Source organism: Mobula birostris, chromosome 16, assembly GCF_030028105.1.
Source record: "Mobula birostris isolate sMobBir1 chromosome 16, sMobBir1.hap1, whole genome shotgun sequence".
In the NCBI taxonomy this organism is placed as follows: Eukaryota; Metazoa; Chordata; class Chondrichthyes; order Myliobatiformes; family Myliobatidae; genus Mobula; species Mobula birostris.
The window spans coordinates 75,412,874-75,436,629 of record NC_092385.1 but is presented as its reverse complement, the minus strand read 5'-3'; the positions used below and the strand labels follow the sequence as shown (position 1 = coordinate 75,436,629).

Sequence of the window (23,756 nt, the reverse complement as noted above, 5' to 3'; positions counted from 1 at the left end):
GAGCCTTTGTAATTGCATCAATATGCTGGGCACAGAATAGATCTTCAGAGATGTTGACACCTATGAATATGAAACTGCTCACCCTTTTCACTGCTGATCCCATGATGAGGATTGGTGTATGTTCACTAGACTTCCCCTTCCTGAAGTCCACAACCACTTCCTTGGTCTTACCGACATTGAGCGCAAAACAGCATTCACCCCACTGATCTATAATCTCCCTCCTCAACACCATTTCAAATTCTGTCGACAATAGTTGTATTATCTGCTCAACTTACAGATGGCGTTTGAGCTGTGCGTAGCCAAACAATCGTCAATGTAGAGAGCAGAGCAGTGGACTAAGCACGCATCCGCATGGGGTGCCACTGTTGCTTGTTAGCGAGGAGGGCGTTATTTCCGATTTGCATTGACTATGGTCTCCCAATGAGACGTCACGACGGAGTCTATTTGGTCAATTAGGTGCATACGGGCTTCTAGCAAAGCAGTCCTATTTATTAGTCCCATTCCTGGCACCATAGTAGCATAACTCGGCTCCATTACAGCTGGAAGGCGCTGGAGTTCAGAGTTCAATTCTGACGCCATCCGTGATCATCCTGGACATGTGCTGGAGTTTTCTCCAGGTGCTCTGGTTTCCTCCCACAATCGAAAGACGTCCCAATTAGTACATTAACTGGTCATTGTAAATTGTCCCTAGGGTTAATTGGGGGTTGTTGGATGCCGCGGCTCGAAGGACCTATTCTTCGCTATATCTGTAAATAAATCATAAGAAAATTTCTGCCTATTAGAGTTAACGTGTCACACTGCAGGAATTCAGGTCATTTGGTCTACTGAGTATTCATGCACACTAATCCGAGTTATTCCCCTGGGATTCAGCTCCTCAACCACTTGCAAGATAATTTACAGATACGAATAACTTGACAACCTACCCATTTTTGGAATGTGGAAGGAAAGCAGAGAACGCACACAGTTCCATATATCATGTGCAGAACCGGAGGTCAGGATTGAATCCAGCTCTTTACTCGCTGTACCATTGTGTTGCCCTTTACCTCCTGTAATGCATGCCCATCAATTTCTCATTAGATTTTTGTTTTATAATTAACCTAGGCCAAGGGATAATTTAAAGTAGAATATTAAGCTACCAGCATGTCTTCGTGGCTAGTTAATTATATGGCCACAGGAAGAACGAGCGAACTTCCCGCAGGTGTAAGGTAGCAACATCGCGCCTACAAAACCGTACCACACTTTTATTTTAATCTGATCTAATCCTTCTTTTAGGCCTAAAATTAAAATACTAATTTTCACACTGAAAGATGTTTGATTAATTTTCCCGAACATTTAACATATATTCTCTTGTAGTTAAATTTTCCCACTCCTTTTGCTTGCGGTATTTCTCCACTTCAGCTATTCAAGTCGACTGCACAGTACTCTCGGTGGATGCTGCCAAAGCCGCTGAGTTTCTCCAGATTTTTGTGTGTTAAAACAATATTATTGATAGAGATATTTAATATCAAATTTATTTACAAAGTCCAAACACGCCCAATTGTTGGAATGATGGAAACAAGTATTCGTATTTATTATAAAATTATACTTAGGACAGGAGAAGGTCTCGACTCGAAACCTCCCATAGATGCTGCCTGAGTTCCTTCATCGTATTTTAAGTTGCTTAAGGATAGGAGCCTTTATTGGGAACGAGCAGAGTGTGGAACCCTTTGACGGGGTTGTGCTTCCGTTGCCGGATGGATTAAAGACTCGGACTGGAAGCGGACATTATCGTGTAGGCACGCTTCCATTGTTAGCTAACGAGCTGTCGGTGACCGTGTTAGTAGTCTTGGTGCGACGGGCCGGGGGCCGGGGGGCCGTCCGGTGAGAGGATGGGGGCTGTGGGGCTGCTCGGTGTGATGGGGCGGGGGTCTGTGAGGTTGCCCAGTGTTGAGGCCGAGGGCTCGGGGACTGCAAGGGAGAGGCGGCGGACAGGAGTGAGGGTGTTCGTCTTGACACTGCTGACGCATATTTCTTGCTGATCTATATTCTTGTGTTGGAGTCTGATGATATATTGCACGTGTGCATCAAGAGGAAGGCGAAAAGTGTCGGGGGAGGGGCGGAGGAAGTAAGGAGAAACCTTATATTGCCTTCTGGTGATCTGTTAACACTTTATGCCTTTCTGCTGTGGGAGGGGATAATATCTAGAGGGAAGTAATTTTTTAAAAAATATTTCATGAGGAAATTGTGGTTCTTGATATTTATAATCATTATAATTCTTTAAATATTGCCCTGTTAATATTGGAACAAATGTTTTAAAATAATGTTTCTATTGGTGTTGCACACTTGGTCAAGTTTGTTTATTGTCATTCAGCTGTACGTACCTAAACTGCCAAATGAGATAACCTTCCTGCAGACTAAACTGTACAACACAGTAAATATAACTCACAATAACACAAAGAAATATTACACGTAAATCAACAAATACTACCGTGCATATATGATACAAGTGAAAAAGTAAATAGTATAATGTAATTGGTCCTTCATACATGATGAGACCTGGGTGGTGGCAGGGAGTTCAGCAGTCTCACAGCTTGGCAGAAGAAGCTATTTCCCACTTTAACAGTTCTTGTCCTAATGCTATGGTACCTCCTGTCTGATGGTAGGGAGTCAAAGAGACTTTTGTCAGAATGGGAGGGATCATTGACAATTCTAAGTGTCCTGTGCATGCATTAGGTGAAGAGAGACACTGATGATCCTCCCAACAGTCCTTGCAATCATTTGTAGGGACTTCTGGTCAGTTGCCCTGAAATTCCTGTACCAGACAATGATGCAGCTGGATAGGACACCTCGATAGTGCTCCTGTAAAAATTGGTTAAAATGGGAGGGGGTTGGGGTGAGCCTCACTTGCCTTAATCTCCTCTGGAAGTGGAGACACTACTGTGCTTTCTTGACCAAAGAGAAAGGAAGAGGAATCCTATTATCTTATGTGATATGTGATTTTTGAAATCTGTTCCAACCATACACCTGTATACCACCAAACAAAACTCTGCACCAAGGTGCACAACACTACACAACTCACATACAGCACATAAGGTAATATTACCACAAATAAATTAACAAATGATGAGATGGATTTACAACACAAGTTAATATGCAAGCAGTATAATGCTACTGGTGCCTCGTGTGCTGAGACCTGGGTGGTTGCCAGGAGTTTAGTAGTCTAATGGCTTGGGGTAAGAAGCTGTTTCCCACCCTAACAGTCCTTATCCTAGTGCTGTGGTACCTCCTGCTTGAAGGTGGGGGGGGGGGGTCAAAGAAATTGTTGGATATTAGTAATATCTTCCAAATCATTTCAGAGGAATGGATGTGGATGAATTATCTTAATGTGGAACAGCTATTGTAGATCAGCTTTGCACAGTTTTGAAGATGCAGTCTTGGTCCAATGTCAAGGAGTTCCTAAGTATTTGAGAAGAAATTTCTGCACGCATGCACTGATGTCTGGGCTCAGTCTTGAATCAACTCAGCACAACCTTAATGCTGTAGAGAGTACATTTATTATGTTGGAAGAACAATATTAAAGGAAACCTTGTGCATCATCCTATGCAACCAACACACAAAATGCTGCAGGAACTCAGCAGGCCAGGCAGCATCTGTGGAAAAGAGTAGTCGCTTCTCCAGTCCTGCCACATCGGCTATACTCTTTTCCTTAGATATTGCCTGGCCTACTGAGTTCCTCTGGTATTTTGTGTGTGTTGCTTGGATTTCTAGCATCTGCAGATTTTGCCTGTGCTCTTACAAATGGGAAAGGAGCAGAATTAGACCATTCGGCCCATCGAGTCTGCTCCGCCATTCCATCACGGTGATTAATTATACCTGTCAACCCCATTCTCCTGCCTTCTTCTTGTAACTGATACCCTTACTAATCAAAAACCTGTCAGCCTCGGCTTTAAATGTATGCAATGATTTCACAGATTCATTATGCTTTGGCTAAAAAAAAAATAATTCCTCCTTACCTCTGTTCTAAAGGGAGGTCCATCTATTCTGAGACTATACCCTCTGATCCCAGACTCTCCCGCTTTAGGAAACCCACTCTATCTAGGCCTTTCAATATTTGATAGGTTTCAATGAGAACCCCACCCCCCCATTCTTCTGAACCCCAGCAAATACTAGTCCAGAGTCATCAAACACTCCATGTTAACCCTTTCATTTCTGGAATAATTCTTGTGAACTCCTCTGGATCCTCCCCAATGTCAGCAATTTATTTTTAGATAATGGGCCCAAAACTGCTTGCATGGATAATAGAACAGTCTGTTTGCACACAGCTGGTTACTACTAATAAGAGTATAGCAATAAATCGGTAAAGCTATTCTATTGCTGATTAAGGATAAAAACAATTATGCTGTTGTTTGTTTTATACATTTGAATCTTTTACTAATGGTACATCTTCAGGTGGGGTGCTTGTTTAATACCTTGCCTGAACATCTGTACCTCTTTGCAGTGTGGTATTCCCCTGGTAATATGTTTTTTGGTGACCTAGTCTCCAAGGACCCCAAGTCTGAAACTATCAATTGAATTTCAGATGACATTTTGTATTCTAATATTTGAAATAATAGCTGTAGTCCTAAATATAAATTAATATGGTGGCTGTAATATTAGCTCTGGAATAAAGTGACTGTTGCAAAACTCCTTAGTTATGAGGCATCTGAACAAAATAAAATGCAGTTGCCTCCGGGATATGACTAAGAGAACTTATCAGTTCAAGTAGCATCTGAGGAAGCAAAAGATGTTTGTAGACATTTCGGCTACAAGATATAAGTATGATCTCAGCCCGAGACATCAACATTTACCTTTTGCATCCACAGAACCTAATCGACCTGCTGAGTTCTTTCAGCATTTGGTTTTGTGGTCCAGATTCTATCCACCTTTTGTCGCAATGATAGAAAATGGACTTAAATTGGTACTGTGAATGAATTGCCTAAGAAAATAAGTGAATGTGCATTAACCACACATAGTGGCACACTAAGATAGAGGTTCTGTACCTCCTACAGTCTGTAAATTTGGATTAAGGAACTAGTAACTGACTATCTTACTTCAGTCCTTTTATGCAGCAACCTCCTTTACATGCCTGGTCATTACTTTTGTGTTTAATCTGTAAATACTTATTACAACTTATCTCCCCAATACCTGAAAACTCAAACTGGCAAAAAGCTAGATTTCCTGGACTTGCTTCCTCTACAACCTCTGCTTCATACTTGGTCTGTGAATTATGTTGCAGGAGAAATGCTAATTTTAGCTATCTATATATGTTCATGTAGTGAAGAATATAATACAATTCATAAGCAGAAGAGGTAGGGACCAGTAGCAACTTGTAATCAGAACTCCATTTACAATTTATTTCATATGGTGTATTTACCTTCTGTAGTTTCATGATCAAAGATGGCAGAGACAGAAGTTAATTCGGTGTTTTTACAGCAACTGATGGAGTTGGGTATCTCAGAAGAAAAGGCCAAGGAGGTAGGTGAAACATTTATTGTTGTAGCAGAGGAAATGTTCATTTACCCATTTTTTAATGTGGCTGAAATCTCTTCAGTTGGAGGTGTCTACACTAAATGTCTTTTGTAGCTCTTTTTATATTCTTCTTTTTCAAATACAGCGGACTCTGGTTAACTGGGACCAGTAAATTTTGGCCAAATCGAGCAGCTGCCTCAATTACTTGAAGTATCAGGGAAATAGTTAAAAAGGTATAAAAAAAAAAGACAAACAAATTATGTACTAAAATGAAATACAGAACAAATTAGAACACTGCTAAGGTGCCAGAAAACTGGGCATTAGTTCTTAATAGTTATGGATGGAGGAATTCATCCAGTGTATGCAATGAACCAATCAGTGCAGACACCTGGTGCAGATAATGGACTACCTTCATACAATGCTTTTCACAGTTGCATCCTCCAAATTTTCATTTTCATTGTAACATTCAAGATGATTGTTGATAACTAAATTTCTGAGTAGTTTCTAATTTGATTAAGTAGTGACATTGTTTCATTTTCACTCCCAGCCATTTCTGGTATCTGCAAGCCTGAATGCTTGAAACCGCAGTGAGCAAAACGGTTCTGAATTGTCTTAGTGCTTATTTATCATCAACTATCAGTGACAAAAATTGTTGCTTTTTAAACACAAACAGATGCAACTGATGCTATTTAAAAATTGTCCACTTGAATCATGATTTTGTGTCTAACAGCTGCACAAACATACGTGACATGTTAGTTAGAAACTGTTCTGCATCAGTTTTGTGCCCCAATTAAGTGGCGTAGTGTCCCAAATAAACTAAGGTAATCTCAGCTATTTTCTTGATTAGTTTTTGTTCTTTAAGAGTTGTTTCAAATAAGCAGCAGTCCTGGTTAACTGGAATCCACTGCTTTTGTTTATTTTTAAATAACTTTTCCTGCCTCCCTGTTGCACGGTGTCGGAGCAAGTTTCCCCAGCATGAACTTTATTCATGTATGTCTATCTCATTTGGGTTGAAATTCAAGCATGGTCACTTGGACTAAACATAACATGTAATAAACAGTAATGGGTTGTACTTGGCTTTTCATATTTGGCACGTGTCCAAGAATGAATTTTGGAACCCAATCCGTACATCACATCAATCTGTCTCAACACTCCATCCCTTGTCCAGCAGGTTCCATGTGCCCATCCTTTTCTCTAGCCTCTGCCTTACCTTGCCCTCTCACTTCTAAATACTGGCTATCTTTTCTCTACATTCTCAGTCCGTACACAGGCTCTGAAAACATCAACCAAACGTCTCCCTCCACAGATGCTGGTAGACTTGTTGAGTTCCTTAGAAGTTTGATATTTTTTTTGCACCAGATTCCAGTTTCTTGTGTCTGAATTTCTAACCCCTTGTTCCTGTTTTCCAACCCATGGAAAGTTTACAGAATATCTGGCAAGCTTCTTTAATCACATCCTCCCCTTTCCCTATAGAATTCATTGCCAGGGAGAAATTACATTATAATTCCATCATTCTAGAACCTTGTTTCTACCCTGCCCCTCCTCAACTCTCTCCCCTGAATCTATGCATATGACCAATGTCTTAAATGGGTTCATCATTACTCCTGGTATCAGTTTTCAGCAATTTAATGTCCTCTTTTATTTTCATTTTCAGTTTTCAATTTTTATGTGATTTCCACCTTTTGCTTAATTTTAACTTTTTCTTTATTTAAAAGGAAATATCTTTGGCTGAATGAAAAGACCCAAACTGCAATAATCTTGGCTTTTGTTATAGCCAGTCACTCAGATTATGCTAACGTATTCTATTCATATATCAGGTTGGGTTCTCATTCTATCAAGGCTGCTGAGTCTTCAATTATCTAATCAATATTTTCTGTCTGGTCACAGGCTCTGATTAAAACTGGGAATCAATCTAGCGATTCTGCTGCTCTGTTTTACTTCAATGGGCTTGAAGTAAGTGTCCTATTCTTGATGTTTCTCAGAGGAATCAGTGATTGTTCATGTGCCTCTGCAACAACACAGAATTATAAATGTGATCTAATTTTAAAAACATAGCCATGTGCTTAGCATTTTTCCAAGGCACTGCCTGACTTGTTTTAGCTTCCTTGAACCATTTTTAGCAAAAGAGGTATGTTGCAGTCACTTTTTAAATGGTCTGGTTTAAGAATTGTTGAGTTCAGAGAAATATTAGATGAGAAATCAGATGAAAGAAAACATCCTTTTTTTTAAAGATAAATAGCACATTTGTTTTAGTAAATTGGACTTGGCACTTTGTCATGATTTTGAAAGTAATGATATCAACATACAATGCACCTTTTGTAATTGCTACAGAAGAGACCAAGAGGTTGTGACCCATAGCCATTGTTGTTTTCTTGTAATTAAACAAAGAACAAATTTCACTGTCAAGATCATTTGTGATTTTAAAAGGGAATACACTACAGTATCACTTTTTCTTTAGAGGCGCCAGTTTTGGTTTTCATGTACTGCCCTCTCACGCACACAGTCCATTACTAGATTATTAGTTTATGAGGATACTCAGTCCTCGTTTATTGTCATTTAGAAATGCATGCATTAAGAAATGATACAATGTTCCTCCACAGTGATAGCACAAAAAAAACAGGACAAACCAAAGACTAACACTGACAAGACCACATAATTATAACGTTCAGTTACAGCAGTGCAAAGCAATACCATAATTTGATAAAGAGCAGACCATTGGCACGGTAAAAAATAGTTTCAAAGTTCCGATTGACTCCCGATAGTCCCAATAGCAGGCGGCAAAAGGGAGAAACTCTCCCTGCCATGAACCTCCAGGCGCCGACAACTGCCAATGCATTGGAAGCACCTGACCACAGCCAACTCTGAGTCTGTCCAAAAACTTTGAGCCTCCGACACTGCACACCATCTCTGCCGAGCGCTTCGACCTCACCCCGGCCGACGAGCAACAAGCAAAGCCAAGGACTCGGGGCCTCCTCTGGAGATTCTGGATCACACAGTAGCAGCAGCAGCTAAGAAGGCACTTCAGAAGTTTCTCCAGATGTTCTTCCGTGCTGTCACGTCTGTCTCCATCAATCAGGATTGTGCACGGCACCCTACTTGCCCAATAACAGATATGATTCACTGGAGTGGCCGCTGCGCGCTGTATTGTGCCACCATCTTCTCCTCCTCCTCCTTATTGAGAAGCTACTGAATATCAGAATCAGGTTTAATATCACTGGAGTATGTCATGAAATTTGTTATTTTGTAGCAGCAGTACATTGCAATACATAATAAAAACTATAAATTACAATAAGTATATATAAAAAAATAAAGTGAAATTGTTCCAAATTGTCCTGATAAAGGGTTTTCATGGCCTCTAGCTTGAGATTTGCACAAAGTATAATACCCATGGAAGTGCAAGGAATCGGTGAAATATAATATCCAGTCTAATGTTCTGTTGTCTTGGCTCTGAGAACAGTTTGTGAAAATTAAGCAAAGGTGAAGCTATTGCACCAGCTTTCAGGATGTGTGAAAGTATTTGTGGCACTAAATTGCAGGGAAGTCTGGATGCAACGAAGGAAATGAAGCAGGCATACATACACAACACATAATGATCCTAAAAGTGACACTTGGGAAAGTATTTATTTATTTAGAGATATAGTGCGGAATAGGCCGTTCTGGCTCTTCAAGCTGCATTGCCCTGCAATCCCCAACAACCCCGATTTAACCCTAACCTCATCATAGGACAATACACACAAAGACCAATTAACCTACCCGGTACTACTTTGGACTGTGTGAGGAAACTGGAACACCCAGAGAAAACTCATGCGTTCCACAGGGAGGACATTGGAATTCAACTCTGAACTGCTACGCCCCAAGCTGTAATAGCGTGGTGCTAATCGTTATGCTACCATTTGTATATCTTAGATCAGGATCCTGAAGATAGAAAACCACGGGGATGTTGATACCAACTTTAAGTTTTATATTTTTTGTATATAATTTAAATCACAATGAGCATCACAATCTATGGTCTTTCAATGAAACCCCTTTGCTGTGAAGCTGGAGCTTTACGTGTAATTTTCCTTGGCACCACAGTGGCACCATAATACTGTGGCATAAGTACGTGGTGTTTTATCCCATTCTACAATGTTAATCTTTTTATAATTTCTGGTTTTACAGTGTGCTTCACTTAACCATTCAGTGATATATTCTGAGACCAGTTATCCTCTTCGTATAATTGTAGGATGTGGGGAATGTACAGCAATTGCATCCAACTTAAATTGAAGCTTATTTTAATCCTGTAGTTTGGATTTTAACTGTTGTATGTCACATTTTGTCAAATACCATTTCATTACTTTTTTTCAACCCTTCCACCACTTAAGTAATCCTTGATTACACTGTTTATATTGCAATTTAAGCAATTTTTATGTCTTGAACTGTTCTGCTACAGTAAAGCACCAAATTACATGACATATGTTAGTGATAATAAACCTGATTCCAAGTTTATTTTTGCAGCACAGAATTTCCCTTTTCATTTGGGCTATTAATTTTTTTACTTAATTTTATTCTTGCTGCTAGTACCACACTATTGTAACAAGCAATGTAGTACTTTCTAAGACAGGAAAGTCTTTTGACAATGTTTTTAATCCATATTGAAGTTTTAGCTATTCCAGAAGGTTCGGCCACATTGGTGTCTTCCTTAAATTCTTACTTTCCACAATATTTATAAGTCATTGTGATCTATATTAATATGTTCTGTGATGTTGCCATTTTGATCCCAATGTGTGCCATGAAGTGTACCTTCCTGGCTGTTTTTAAAAATGATTTAACATTTAAATGAGGTGAAACCAGATGCGAATCATCCAGTCACATTCCTTCACAGTCAGTGCTTATTTAGAATCCCTGTTGTTACAGACCACAAACCAAGCCAGAAATCTTGGTGTTGTGATGGACTCGGACTTAAACTTTAACTGCCACATTAAGGCACTTACAACATCAGCCCACTACTATCTTAAAAATATAGCGAGAGTTAAAGGGCTTGGGTCTCAGCAAGTTCTAGAAAAACTCATCCATGCATTTACTTTTTTAGAAGGCTTGACTACTGTCATGGTGTTTTCACAGGTCTCTGTGAAAAATCCCTCAGACCGCTGCAGCTCATTCAGAATGCTGCTGCTAGAGCCCTCACTAAGACCCAGAAAGTAGAACACATCACTTCAGTTCTCAGATCGCTACACCGGCTTCCTGTCCATCAGGGGATTGACTTTAAATTATGACTACTGGCTTCTAAAGCACTGAATAGTCTAGAGCCAAAATACATCTCCAACCTCTTGCTGCATTATGAACCTTCCTGAGCTCTCAGGTCTTCTGGGTAGGTCTGCTTACCATCCCCAGGGCCAAAGCTAAACATGGTGAAGCAGCGTTTAGTTACTATGCTCCACGTATCTGCAGTAACCTTCCAGAGGATCTGAAGTCTGCCCCAACTTGAAGCTCTTTTAAATCGAGGCTTAATTTTTTTCTTTTTGCTGTAGCTTTTAATTAGAATTTCCTGCACTGTAACTTCTATTTATCATTTTTTTTGTGATTTTATTCTCTAATATATTGTCTGAATTTTGATGATTGATTTTTATATTTTGTTCTATGTATGTAAAGCACTTTGAACTGCCTTGGGTTTGAAAAATGCCATACAAATAATCTTGCTTACAGTCTGCCATGAATGCACAAAGGAAACAATAGAAATATTAATAATAGAAATTGCTGTCAACATATATTAAGTCACATAGCAATTGTGGAGAGAAAGGAGTTAATGCTTCAGGACTGATATTTCTGCTTTTTTTAAACAAAAGAGATGCACTTTGTGCTTTTTCTAATTGTTTTTTTCTTTTAAAAATTACATATAATTTATATTTAATTAGTTTTTCTTGTGAATGCTGCTTTGTACCTTTGATGCTGTTGTAAGATGTTCATTGCACCTGTGCACACGTATACTTATGTGGATAACAATAAACTTGACTTTGAATTTAATATGCTCATTCACAGGAAGTTCTTTGTAAACTGTAAATCACATTGAGCGAAGTTTGCTGTTTTCTAAGTGCTTGGCTTTCTCAGTAGCATTTATTAATTTATTAGAACATGCATTTTTCTTTTGCTCCCTGGTTAAGAACTGAGTCCAAGACAAAGCTCTTCATGTCTCAGGACTGGATGACTAGCTGTGAATCATTTGCCTGCTGGGCTCCTGGTTGATCTAGCTAGACCACCATGCTGTGAATCCTTCTCAGCATCTGATGTGTAAATGCCTACCAGAAATGCGATAATGATACAACTTCTGCACCTCATTGTTAAGATAATAGCTTCAATAACTACTTCATTTCATTTGTGACAGCTGATCCCCTACTCAAATAGCTGCAGCCTTTTGCTTGTTATTTCTTTCCTGATTTGCCGTAAAAACCCAGTGATATCTTCGTTAACGAAATATCCCTTCAAGTTCATGGTCAAAATTGCAAATCTTCAATTGATGCATGTGAAAATTTAACTGCCAGAGGTTTCAATTCATCTGTTTTTCTACACTTTAATTTCTAGATGTTTCCTGGGCTTGAGGTTCATGAGTCTTTGAACAAGGAGTACAAGATGGTGCTTGTTGTGAACATGGAATTAACCATGGGAATCGGAAAGGTATTGTGGTTATGACAATTCCAAATTAAAGGCATAGACAAATTAATTCGCAATTGAAAATCTTAATGTATATATAAACTACAATCATTGTTTATATTTAAATTGTTATTGAACCTTTAGATGAGACTTTAGGGAGATCAGTATTGGATTTGTCTCTTTGGAGTCAGTGTTATAGAAGTGATGATGAATTCATTGTGTCTGCTACACGTCTTGGGAAGATGCAGAAGGATTGGAACTTTTTGTATTCTTCTCATCTACCTACAGATAAAATAGTGGCTTTTGTTGGTTATGAGCGTTGCAGTCTGGTTAAAATAATATTTTTTTCTGCCACTTAAGTCCCAGACACCAAGCATCTACATTAATGTAGAGTCAAACTCCTTTGGAAGCAAAGGCATAATCAGTACTGAGATCCTCACCATCAATACTCAAGGGGACACATTGATGAGAAACTTGACTGCTAGTGTCGCTACGTGAGCAGGTCAGGGACTGGATCTCCTATATGCTGTCTGAAAACCTAGATATTCCGACTATCTACAAGGCACAGAGCATGATGGAAAATTCACCACTTGCCTGGATGAATACAGCTCCAGCAATACAGGAAGTTCAACACCATCAAGCACAAAGTAACATGCTTAATTGGTAACACATCCATACTGTAAAGATTCATTCTGTCCTTCAGCTCCCATACTCCAGTGCATAGCATTTTCAAAATGTTCTACAGCTATCTGTCAAAATAGGCAAGCTGTACTTGTCAAAAAGATAAGAGCATCAGGATGTGAAACTTCTATCTGCAGAACACTATCCTGATGTGAAAGTACATTGCCATTGTTTCATTGCCCCGGGTCTAAATCTTGGAACTCCTTATTTACAGCATTGTGGTTGTAATTTCATCAGAAGAATTGCAGTTATTCATGAAGATGACACTACTTTTCCACAGATACCGATGGCTGGGCAATAAATATTGATCTTGCCAACTTTGCCCATATCTTAAAAAAAATAATTACATGGAAATAGGGATAGAAATGACCTAAAACTAGAACAGAAAATTTCATTACAAGGTCTAAATTTATATTTTGCATCTCAAAAAGATGGAAATATACAATATGATATTAATGATGATTACTGCAAATAAAGTTCTCTCCAAAATTAGGTGATTTTCACCCACCCTAAACCTCAACACCCATTAGAAGTCAGCTGTAATTCTATGAAGAAAGTAACTATTCTTCCTACTGGGCTAGTCTTAGTGATTTGGAAGTGCCTTAATCAAACTGCTGCTTATAGCTGTAGAGCTGAACTCAGGAACTTTACTCTTCAGAAACTCTGCTTTATGTGTTTTGTACTGCCAGCTCCAGCTTTTTTTTTCCAAACTACTCACATAACTTAGACTCCAGATTGTGGAGAGAGATATCAAATATTGCAAAGGTACTTCCGTTTCTGTCATGTAACGATGCTGAGAAACTAATTCATGCCTTTATGTTGAATAGGCAAGATCACTGCAATGCACTTTTACTGGCCTTCCAAAGCAATCTATTGGCAAACTTAAACTCATTCAGAACACTACTGCTAGTTTTTTAACCAAAAGTAGAATGAGGGAACCTATCACTGCCATAGTAGCTACTCTGCATTTGTATTTTGTATCTTTTAGAATTGTTTAAAAAGTTTCCTTACTTGTTTTTAACGCTCTTAATAGTCTAGGACAGGAGTACGTTACAGAATTGTTTTTGTTTTTTAATCCAGCTCGATTTCTTAGGCCGCCTTCTTCCTGTCTCTTGTATTTAAACAATCTCTCTTAAAAGATAATTGGCAGGTCAGCTTTTTTGAATTACAAATGTGTACACTCCTAACTGTGGAATTCAATACCTAACACTATAAGGAATGCAGACTTAGTAGCCACTTTTAAACACCAGCTCGCAACCTAGTTATTTAACCTTGCTTTTAATTAGCATCTATTTGTCATTTATTATCATGTTCATTCTTATTTTATATTCTATTTCTATGTTTGTATGTTAGCTCATTGTAAAGCATTTTGAACTATATCGTCTGTATGGAAAGTGCTCTATAAATGAAGTTCTTCTGATCAAATAATCTCTATTCTGAGCTTGGCTTGCAGTTTGGATTTATGCATTTCTGCTCTAGAAATGGATGAGGTATTGAAGTCTCATTTGGTGCCTCAAACCAAGACCTTAAGATATCTTAGAAATAGCCTCACTGGTTCATTTCTCCTCATTAAGAAGGTGAAATGGGTTTAAGATTCTGTTACAAAATACCATCGAAACACTATGCCTTCAGTGTGGCCAGGTTAATCTCCAGGAACTCCTAACTCTGCCATGAAAATCCCTTCACAATGATTATGGTGACAAAAGAATTCCCACTGCTCCATAGGTAGTTAGTAATCTTAGGTCTTGTACAAAAGCAAAGACCACATTGGACAGAATTATTTAAAATAATAATGAATAACCAGAGTTGTGAAAATGATCACCCACTATAAATCAGATCTTTGAGGAAATGCAGAAGGGGTAGTTTAAAGCCCAACCTTGCTTGATTTATTGTAAACAATACCTAACCAGGTAGAATGTTTTTGAATGGTTTCAATTTAGTATTCGATGTTTAAATATTAGCTGTTCTGTTCAAAAATTTGTAGGTTGCGGCACAGGTGGCCCATGGAGCTTTGGGCTTGTATCAAATAATGATGGAAGAATCAGACAATTGGCAGCAGATGTTAAGGATATGGGATGACGATGGGTAAGCACTGCTAGTATGATCTTGTCACAGGATTATTATATGTGCACTTGTGTAGAAATTACTGTGCATTATAACTTAAATGGGAAGACTATAATGTGAAATATAAATGTCCTGATGAAAGGTCTCAGCCCAAAATGTCTTTATTTCTTTGCATAGATGTTGCCTGACATGTGAGTTCCTTGTGTGTTTTACTCTGGAATTCTAGCAATTGCAGAATCTCTTGTGTGACTGTAAAATATGATTGTTTTAATAAATGCTGAACTGGAAATGTACTATCAAGTTGCGGTAGGATATGAATTGGGTTGCAACAAACAATCTGTAAAACTAAATATATGTCTAGAGCTTGGGATGCACAAAATATCATTTACATCGTATTGCCTGGTTCACAATAAATCCAAATTGAGCACTCTTCCATTATTAATGCAGACTTCTGCATCTGTCACTAGAGGGCTCTTTGAAATAATTGAAACCAATAAAAAGCAAGGCAAATGGCAGACATCAGTCTCAAATGTTGATGGGAACTTGCCTAAACTCTGTCAGATTTCCATTTATTTTGTACAAATTAAATTCATGTAGCATAATGCTGGTGTTGCAGTTATTGACTAAACACTGCACCTTTTTTTGTGATTGATTTCAAGAGACAATGAACTAACAAAATGTTCCATAACACCACAGCTGCTTTGTTATATACAAGTCAGGAGAGAAGTTGTAGATTCTACCTTCATAATTTGTTACTCTGGTGTGATCCCATTTGTATTTCAGCAACTAGTTATTCTGTGGGATTTTTACTCCGAATCATTTTCTTTGAAATGAAAAAAATCTGACATTACCTCAGATGAGGCCTGAACAAAATTTGCTTAATAATGAGGTTAACAAAGGTCAAGGAAGGCCGACTGAGAATACCAGGCAGTATGTGTAAGTAATGACTGTAATAAAACTCCTTTAAGTTATATACACCACGTCCTTGTGCTATGTAGATTTTGCTTAAGATGTAGATTTAACACAATTTTCAGATTTTAGTTTTTAATCCCTGGAATTTTAGATTTAGATTAGATTATGAGAACACACAGTCCTCTTTTATTGTCATTTAGTAATGCATGCGTTAAGAAATGATACAATGTTCCTCCAGAAATGATACCACAGAAACACAAGACAAACCGACTGAAAAACTGACAAAAACCACATAATTATAACATATAGTTACAACAATACAAAGCAATACCGTAATTTGATGAAGAACAGACCATGGGCACGGTTAAAAAAAAGTCTCAAGGTATCTTGAAAGTCCCATCATCTCACGCAGACATTAGAAGGAAGAAAAAAAACTCTTCCTGCCATGAGCTTCCAGCGCTGTAAACTTGCCAATGCAGCATCCTGGAAGCACCCGACCATAGCCGACTCTTCAGTCCGTCCAAAAACTTCGAGCCTCCGGCACCGAGCACCATCTCTGCCTGCATCTTGCACCAAGTAATTTGGAAGTTTCAACCCCGACCCCTGCCCCGGCAATAGGCAAAGCTGAGGATTTGGGGCCTTCCCCTCCGGAGATTCTCGATCACACAGTAGCAACGGCAGCGAAGCAGGCATTTCAGAAGTTTCTCCAGGTGTTCCTCCATGTCTGTCTCCATCAAATCAAGATTGTGCACGGCCCCTAGTTAACACATAGTATATCATCTCGGAGCGGCCACACGCACTGCGTCGCGCCGCCATCTTCTCCTCCTCCTGCAGAATTAAAACTTTAATTCTGCAAAGGAGGAACTTTATCGCTGGTGTTATGCTTAAATCGTTCCAGTTAAGTGATGCTTATTTGTTGACAAGATAATAACTCTCTCATTTTAAGAGATGTCCTGGAATAAAGAAATTTACGACAGTGCACTGTTGGGCTTGTTCATGTTGCTAGCTGCTCAATATGGGAATATGTGAGGATGATATTAGAAACAAACAAAATGGGACTTCTTTGTAGTACTCTTAAGTAACATTTACTTATTTCATGTTTGTTTTGCTACAATGAATTAATATATCCATAAATTGAAGAGTAGTGGGCAATGAGAATAAACAAGAATATTTTGTATTACTTTCTCTCATTGAAAATATTAGGTTGGAAGTGACTGTCATTGTGCCTAAATAACATACGTTTTTCTTCCCTTAAGGACTGTTTCCACTTACAGTACCTCTTAAAAAAAAAACTTGATTATCTACTTTTTTTTAGAGCCAAAAAGATTGTATTGAAGGGATTGAGCACTGAGCACCTCCTAGAGTTACAAGAATTGGCTTGCCAATTGAAACTTCCAAATTACTTGGTGCAAGATGCAGGAAGAACCCAGGTAAATATTAATTTCCTTTTTGAACTTAAAAATACCTTTTAGCTATAAATATCACATTTGGGATTGAACATTAGTTTCTTATGCATTTTTATGTGGATGCTAATTAAAACTGTAGAATAGTTCCGATTTTGTGAGGAACTCTTTTTGACATTTGAGCCTCAAAAGCGAGTGAGGTTTTTCATAACTGAGGGACCCCTCACAGGTCAGCTGCTGCCTAAAAAGGAACACCCACCACAAACATTCCAGAATGATAATCAGCTTGTGGATGAATGACTCTTCAGATTCTCTAAAAATGCCTACACTGCTATTAAAATGTTATACCTGTACTGTATTAATATTTACTTTGTGATTGGGCCTGATTTTCTTTGGTTGGCAGAACTAACTACTGATCTTTAACCACCACCGAAGCTTGCTTCCCAATGTTGACCATTAATGCAAGATCAGATTAATCAAGGAGCCCATGAATGCAGAAAGGCAGATTAACAAGGTGCTCAGGTATAAAGGGTAATTCCTCTTAATGGCCCCAGTATAGAATTTTAGAGCAGAGAAATGCAGAAGTCATACAAATGCAGAAATATTAGTTGAGGCTGCAGTGAAATAACTGAATGCATTACTGGTCCCATTACAAGAAGGAGGTGACAGAACCAGAGAGGGTTTAGAGAAAAGTAATGAGAATGCAAGGGATTTGGAAGTTTAGGCGTGAGGAAAGACCTATAAAACTAGATGTTTACAGTTTTGTGAGATTTTATTTGGATATATAAAATAGTGTACTCAATATGGAGTGACTGGCTTTTTTGACCAGCAAAACCAGCAATTACAGAGCATTGTTTTAAGTTAATAAGAGGGACTTGGGGTAATTTTCTTCACCCATGGATTGGGGGCAATTTGGAATACATTGCATTAAAGGATGGTGGTGTAGAAATCTTCATTGTAACTGGGTAAGTACTTGAATTAACAGACAGAAAGTAGGATTATTTCAGTTTGAATAAAAGGAGGAATAAAATCATTGCCATTTACACTAAACTTTTGTGATTGTATACTGAGGGTGACATGGTAAAATGGAATCTTAATCTCAGGTTAACAAGAAAACTGTTTCTAGTTTCAAATTGGTATTTTCATGATGAATAATATATATGTTTTTGAACTCAAGATTGCAGCTGGATCCCGCACAGTCCTGGCAGTCATGGGGGAGGAGAAGTTGGTCAATCAGGTCACAGGGAGTCTTCCAGTGTTGTGATATTAACAACTAATATCGGCTTCGGCAGAGGTGTCACTGAAGGAATAATGAAAGAGACGTTAACTTGTACTTGCTGAGTAGCTGCGTGATGATACGTTTATTGACATAAAATTTGATTCTTAAGTATTTTTTATCATTGTTGTGCCTTTAAACTTGAAGGTTAAGATTCTTCCTTCCAAGAAAATATCAACTTTTGGTTTAGTTGCTTTCTGTTTCAGTATTCTGTAATTTTTCAAAGTCATTTGGACTGAATAATATTTGGGACAAAGGACATTTGTGAAGGTAAAGGAACTGACATTTGTCAAGCAGCTGGAGCTGTCTTTCATAGATATAGGCAATAATAGCAGATTAATGGCTAAGCTTCTGAATACAAGGTGATCTACTTAAGGTGGTCCTGAATTTTTTTTGTGCTGAATTAGTTTGTTTAAGCTTAATAGTTAAGGATGTGCAAAATTATGAATAGGGTAAAATAACAACTCACATGAATTAAAGGAAATGGCTCTTAGTGTTCCCTGCAAAATATGGGCATTGTATAAACAACTATTTATTGAATGACCATGTATTCTGATCCAGTTAAATGACAAGTTAACTGGTACTTCTCATTCCGGTCAAAGCTAGTGTTTTGGATTTAGTCTATGAAGTTTTATTTATGAGTTGTTACTGAAGTGTTTCTGAGGTGTTCTCTCTTCTGGTGAAAAGATGTATTCAGCTGAAATGTTATTTATTGCTACGCTGTACATCTTTATAAATTCCATTTGTGACAGTTCACATTTTAAACATGCATCCCACATTGTTGTAAACAGCAACACTACATTGCATTTGGCTTACATTGCAACTTTAGGAAGAAGTGAAGGTCACACTTATCCTTGGCTAAATTTATAAAATATTAGTTCTGAGAATACAACTCAGAATTCCAGAAACCAGTCATAACGAACTAATGTGAAATCATCTTGTGTGGTTGAGTATGACAGAGGTCAGTGTATTGTAAAACTATGGTATTAAAACTGTCATGTAAGTACATTCATAATGATTTATGGTTGTATATGTGACCCTTGGTGGAATGTATAACAGAGGCCCTTTTCATCCAGTCTATTTTTTTGTGAAAATAAATTAAACCTTAACTTTGCACCTTTTCAACCATCTCTAAATGAGCAGTCCCTTACTTATTAATAGTGTAGGCAAATGTAAAAATGAATTTGCAAAGTTTTATAACTGCCAGTGATAGATTTTTTTGTTAATAGATGATGGCCAACCCTTTATAAGCTTATGTCCATTCAAGAGGAGCAAATATTATCTTACTGTAGTGACCAGTTAGTCCTGAACCATGTAGTGAATTTGTAACAGGCTTGAAAAACCATTCACTAAACCAAAATGTTAATTAAATTATAACAGATTTTGCAGTTTCCAATTCACAAGCAATTCTGCAGATGCTGCATCTCTAGAGCTACATACACAAAATATTGGAGGAACTCCGCAAGTCCTGCTGCAATTATGGAGGGGAATAAATAGTCTTGGCCCAAAACTATGGACTGTTTATATCCTCAATAGATGCTTCCTGACGAGCTGAGTTCCTCCAGCATTTTGTGTGTATTATTGCTGAAATTGTCTTGGTTAACATGCTCAGTATAACTGGCAACCACTCAGTTTATAGTGGTATACCTTGCTTAATAAGTACAATTGAAACTGCTACGGGACAGTGCTGTCTCCTAGTTATGCAGATATAGACTGGATTTGCGACTAAATGCCACTGTGCAGATAGTGTCAGGGCTTCTCCACCCATTTCAATTGAATGGCTCCTTGTGCTGGTCCACTGTTCCTCATAAGCAACACTATCATACGATGAACAAAGAATTGACGGAACTATCACAGAAGCACTTAAGATAACATCAGCCTTTTTTTGGGGGGGGGGAGAAGCATATATTATATATGCTGTGGACATTAATCTACTATGCAGATAGAAGAACTGTGATGCTTACAATGTATGGGAAAATACTTAAGAACTATGGTCCCTGGTTTTTAATTTCACTTGGTGACAATGGACATCTCTTTATGGGTTCATGACCATGATTGTTCTGGCAATCTGTTCCACTAATGGCCATAAGTCTCAAATCATTAAACATATCATCAACTTGCTGATTAACCAGTGATAGGAGGCAGAAAACTTTACTTAATCATTAGGCATTTCAAGAAGCCATTGGCTGAACAGTCAAGTGTGAGAATCAACTTAATTAAGGGTGTTATCTTATGACCTTATGTATCATTTTATTAACAATGGGAGTGTAATGCTGCAGAAACCTAAGCATATCTTTGGATAAGATAAATAGGTAATCCTACTTCTTTGAATAAAGTGGCAAGTTAAATTGTTTCAATCAGTAAAAGTAATGAATTTAAGCTGTTGTGAGAACAGTCGAATGATCGTCATTAACAATAACAAATTCAATGACCAGAATCTACTTTTATACATTACATAGCTATGGAAGACAATCCTGCTGCAGCCTGTAAGGAGTTTGTGCTTTCTCCCCGTTACCATCTAGGTTTTCTGAGTACTCCAGTCTCCTCCAGTCGAAAGATGTACTGGTTGGTAGGTTAATTGGTAGTTATAAATTTCCCATGATTAGGCTAGGATTAAATTGGGGGATTGCAGGGTATGGCTCGAAGGGCAGAAAGGACCTATTCCACATTATATCTCAATGAAAATAAACAGTTTGTGGCAGAAAATTAAGTTTACAAGAGACATTAATTCTGTTGTCCAATCAGTAAACATTACAAAAAAAAACAAAGCATTCCTCATACTCACACTGTTTCTGCTTTTGTTTGGGGACATGTACTGTCAAGAATTGAAAACGGACTAGCTGGTGTAAACTGGTTTTGCATCTATTAAGTCCCAACATGTTCACTCAATTTCTCTAGGAGGTTCATTATAAATGGTAACAAATAACTTTACCAGTATTGTTTGTAATGTAAGGATCTGTTTGTAATGTCTGTTCATGTTTGGGTGGTTCCGTGCAACTTACCCACAACTGAGGCCTAGCTGCTGTGACACAATTATGTTCAATTGCCCAGCTATTGTTCTTGACTTGTAGCACAGCATCTGCATTCAAGGTATGTAATGCATATTTGAACCATGTTTTTAAAATCATACAGGGAGCAATTTTATTTTCCATAGATAAGTTTGGAGTGAATGAATAGTTTTTAGAATTCTAAAAGTATCATAAGAATTTATAATTTCTAAAATGAATAGAATTTATTGATGTTACCCTAGAAGAGTAAAATTGTTAACTATTACTATAGCATTTCATATACATTTTAATTTAGATCCAGCCCTTAGAGCGCTTGCTGTAAAATTACTCAATTATTTCATTAAAAATATGTCCAGTAAATTGCAAAACACATTGCATCATCAAGGAGTGCCAAGTTAATTTGATTTTCCATTCTTAATCTTACAAGGAAGTTAGCAAGCAAGCTTTAAAAAAAAAACAATCCCTTGAAGTTATAAAGTTATGTTAGACTGCTCTGGCAAAAACAGGCACACAGATGAGTTGGGGAAGTCAGGTCAACAGCTATGGACATTTTGGCATTAGCTGTAGTTTTACAAGGCCAGATACAAAAAAAAACTGACTTCTTTATGATGTGATCAATTCTCCTGCATTTTAGCTCTATCGTAACACCAATTCAATACACAAAAATTAAGTGTGAAACTTATACAGCATATTTTCCCCTTCACCCTCTCACATTTAACCTTTGGAAATTGAAATGAACTAATCTGCAGTTGAATTTTTCCCTCATGTTTAGAAAATACATTAGTGGAGATACTACAGTATATAATTCAAATGAGTAAATAACTAATAAATTCTATCTTGTGAACTAATTGGACTAAATGTCTCCCTTCCAAAACACATTTTGCAGTCTATCATTTTATTACAGATGGCAGTTGAGTCCATAGGCCTGTAATATGCATAAACGATTCCTATCGTAAGTGTCATGTGCACTAGGACTTCTTTTCAGCGGAAGCAATACAAGGGCAAACACATAATCCAATCTACCAAAAAGCTTAAGGTATGGTTAGCCACTAGTAATTGATCATCTATTGTTCACAAGGAAGGCCTGAAACAAAGGTTAGACCTAATGATTGTTCCAGGCCTTGAAGGATTTGCTAAAATAACATCAATTCACCTACTGTAGAATTAGTATCTCAAACTACTCCAGGGGACCTGCAATCTCTTAATATTGTTTACATGTCCATTTGTTTAAAAAAATGCATTTACCATGAATCTAATGCCAAGTCTGGCACGCAGCTAAACTTTGCTTTGTACTCGATGCCACAGCCAACATAGGGAAAACCTGGGTGGGCAGCGTGCGATTTAAGAGAGATAGCGAACAGCTTTTCTCAATTACATACCAGCATTCCACATTTATTGTGTATTGTGTAACAAACAATCCATAAACATGAGACAACGCAACACACGAGACTCTACCCTAGTCGATTTGCATTCGGGGGAAAAAAAGGAAACGGAAGGGTGAGGGAGGGCAGGAGACCGTGCCTTTGGGGCTGCCGCTAGCCACAATGGGTGTTGGCCGTCCATTAGATCACTCGCTTCGTGAAAGGGGCACTGGGGCAAGCGGACATGACGATTCGGGCAATTTCTCCCGCACCACCGAGGCAAAAACTCCCGCATTTAAAACATCTTTTTTTAAAAGGGGGAAGCTCTTTGACCAAAAGAATCCACCGTGAAAACCGAAAAGATAACTTACATACCGGACAAAAGAACCGCGAGTGGATGAGCAGCGAGCAGCACCCGGACTCCACCTTAGGTGGGGCGGGCTCCCGCCAGCGCCATTTTGTCCTGCAAATAAAGCCAAAGCCAACATCTCGCCTCGCAAATTAAGTTTTATTTTTCGACGCCATTCCGATACATTTTATAAATTAACTGTACATTTTCTCTTAAAATATATATACAGAAATCCGACAAACGCCTGGCTATCTGCGCTCCACACTACCAAACCGATCAGGCTTTTATTTTATTTTTCATTGGAAACAGTGATTGGTTTTATAATCCACACGTAAGTACGGACGGCATTCAACACTCCGTTAAAATAGCTGAGGAAAAAAGGCAACTTTTCTCGGTTTTTTTGGTACTGAAAATCCACTAGACGTGTCTTTAACCATGTCCTTCCCGCATAACTGCCTTTAGCCTTCTCACTCCCGCTTGACTTCCACCCGATTCTACCGATCAAATAAACCCCACCCCCGCAGGGGAAAAAAGGGGCGTATGATGTCGCCTGGATTGGCATGCAGGCTGACCAATGAACCTGAGGGGAGA

General features: G+C 38.3%; 1 protein-coding gene and 1 long non-coding RNA gene across 6 annotated transcripts; one reads left to right on the top strand and one right to left on the bottom strand.

Moving 5' to 3' along the window:
* Positions 1–1,686: 1,686 nt before the first annotated feature.
* On the top strand, positions 1,687–21,794 carry LOC140211234 (probable peptidyl-tRNA hydrolase 2). Of its 4 annotated transcripts, none has more exons than XM_072280871.1 (7): positions 1,687–1,771; positions 5,402–5,493; positions 7,375–7,440; positions 12,043–12,135; positions 14,777–14,877; positions 17,084–17,198; positions 18,349–21,794. In XM_072280871.1, the coding sequence occupies exons 2-7, from the start codon at positions 5,416–5,418 to the stop codon at positions 18,433–18,435; spliced, it is 540 nt and encodes a 179-aa protein (XP_072136972.1). In that variant the 5' UTR covers positions 1,687–1,771; positions 5,402–5,415; the 3' UTR covers positions 18,436–21,794. The 4 variants fall into 4 exon arrangements, with proteins under 4 accessions (XP_072136972.1, XP_072136973.1, XP_072136970.1 ...); XM_072280872.1 differs by having other exon boundaries at positions 1,758–1,815; XM_072280869.1 differs by lacking the exon at positions 1,687–1,771 and adding an exon at positions 1,774–1,860.
* On the bottom strand, positions 15,936–23,182 carry LOC140211235 (uncharacterized). 2 transcript variants are annotated; one of them, XR_011889403.1, is made up of 3 exons: positions 22,835–23,182; positions 21,450–21,526; positions 15,936–18,471 (listed from the first exon to the last, which is right to left on the bottom strand). It is a non-coding gene; the product is annotated as an uncharacterized lncRNA (long non-coding RNA). The 2 variants fall into 2 exon arrangements; XR_011889404.1 differs by lacking the exon at positions 22,835–23,182 and adding an exon at positions 22,701–22,729.
* Positions 23,183–23,756: the final 574 nt, after the last annotated feature.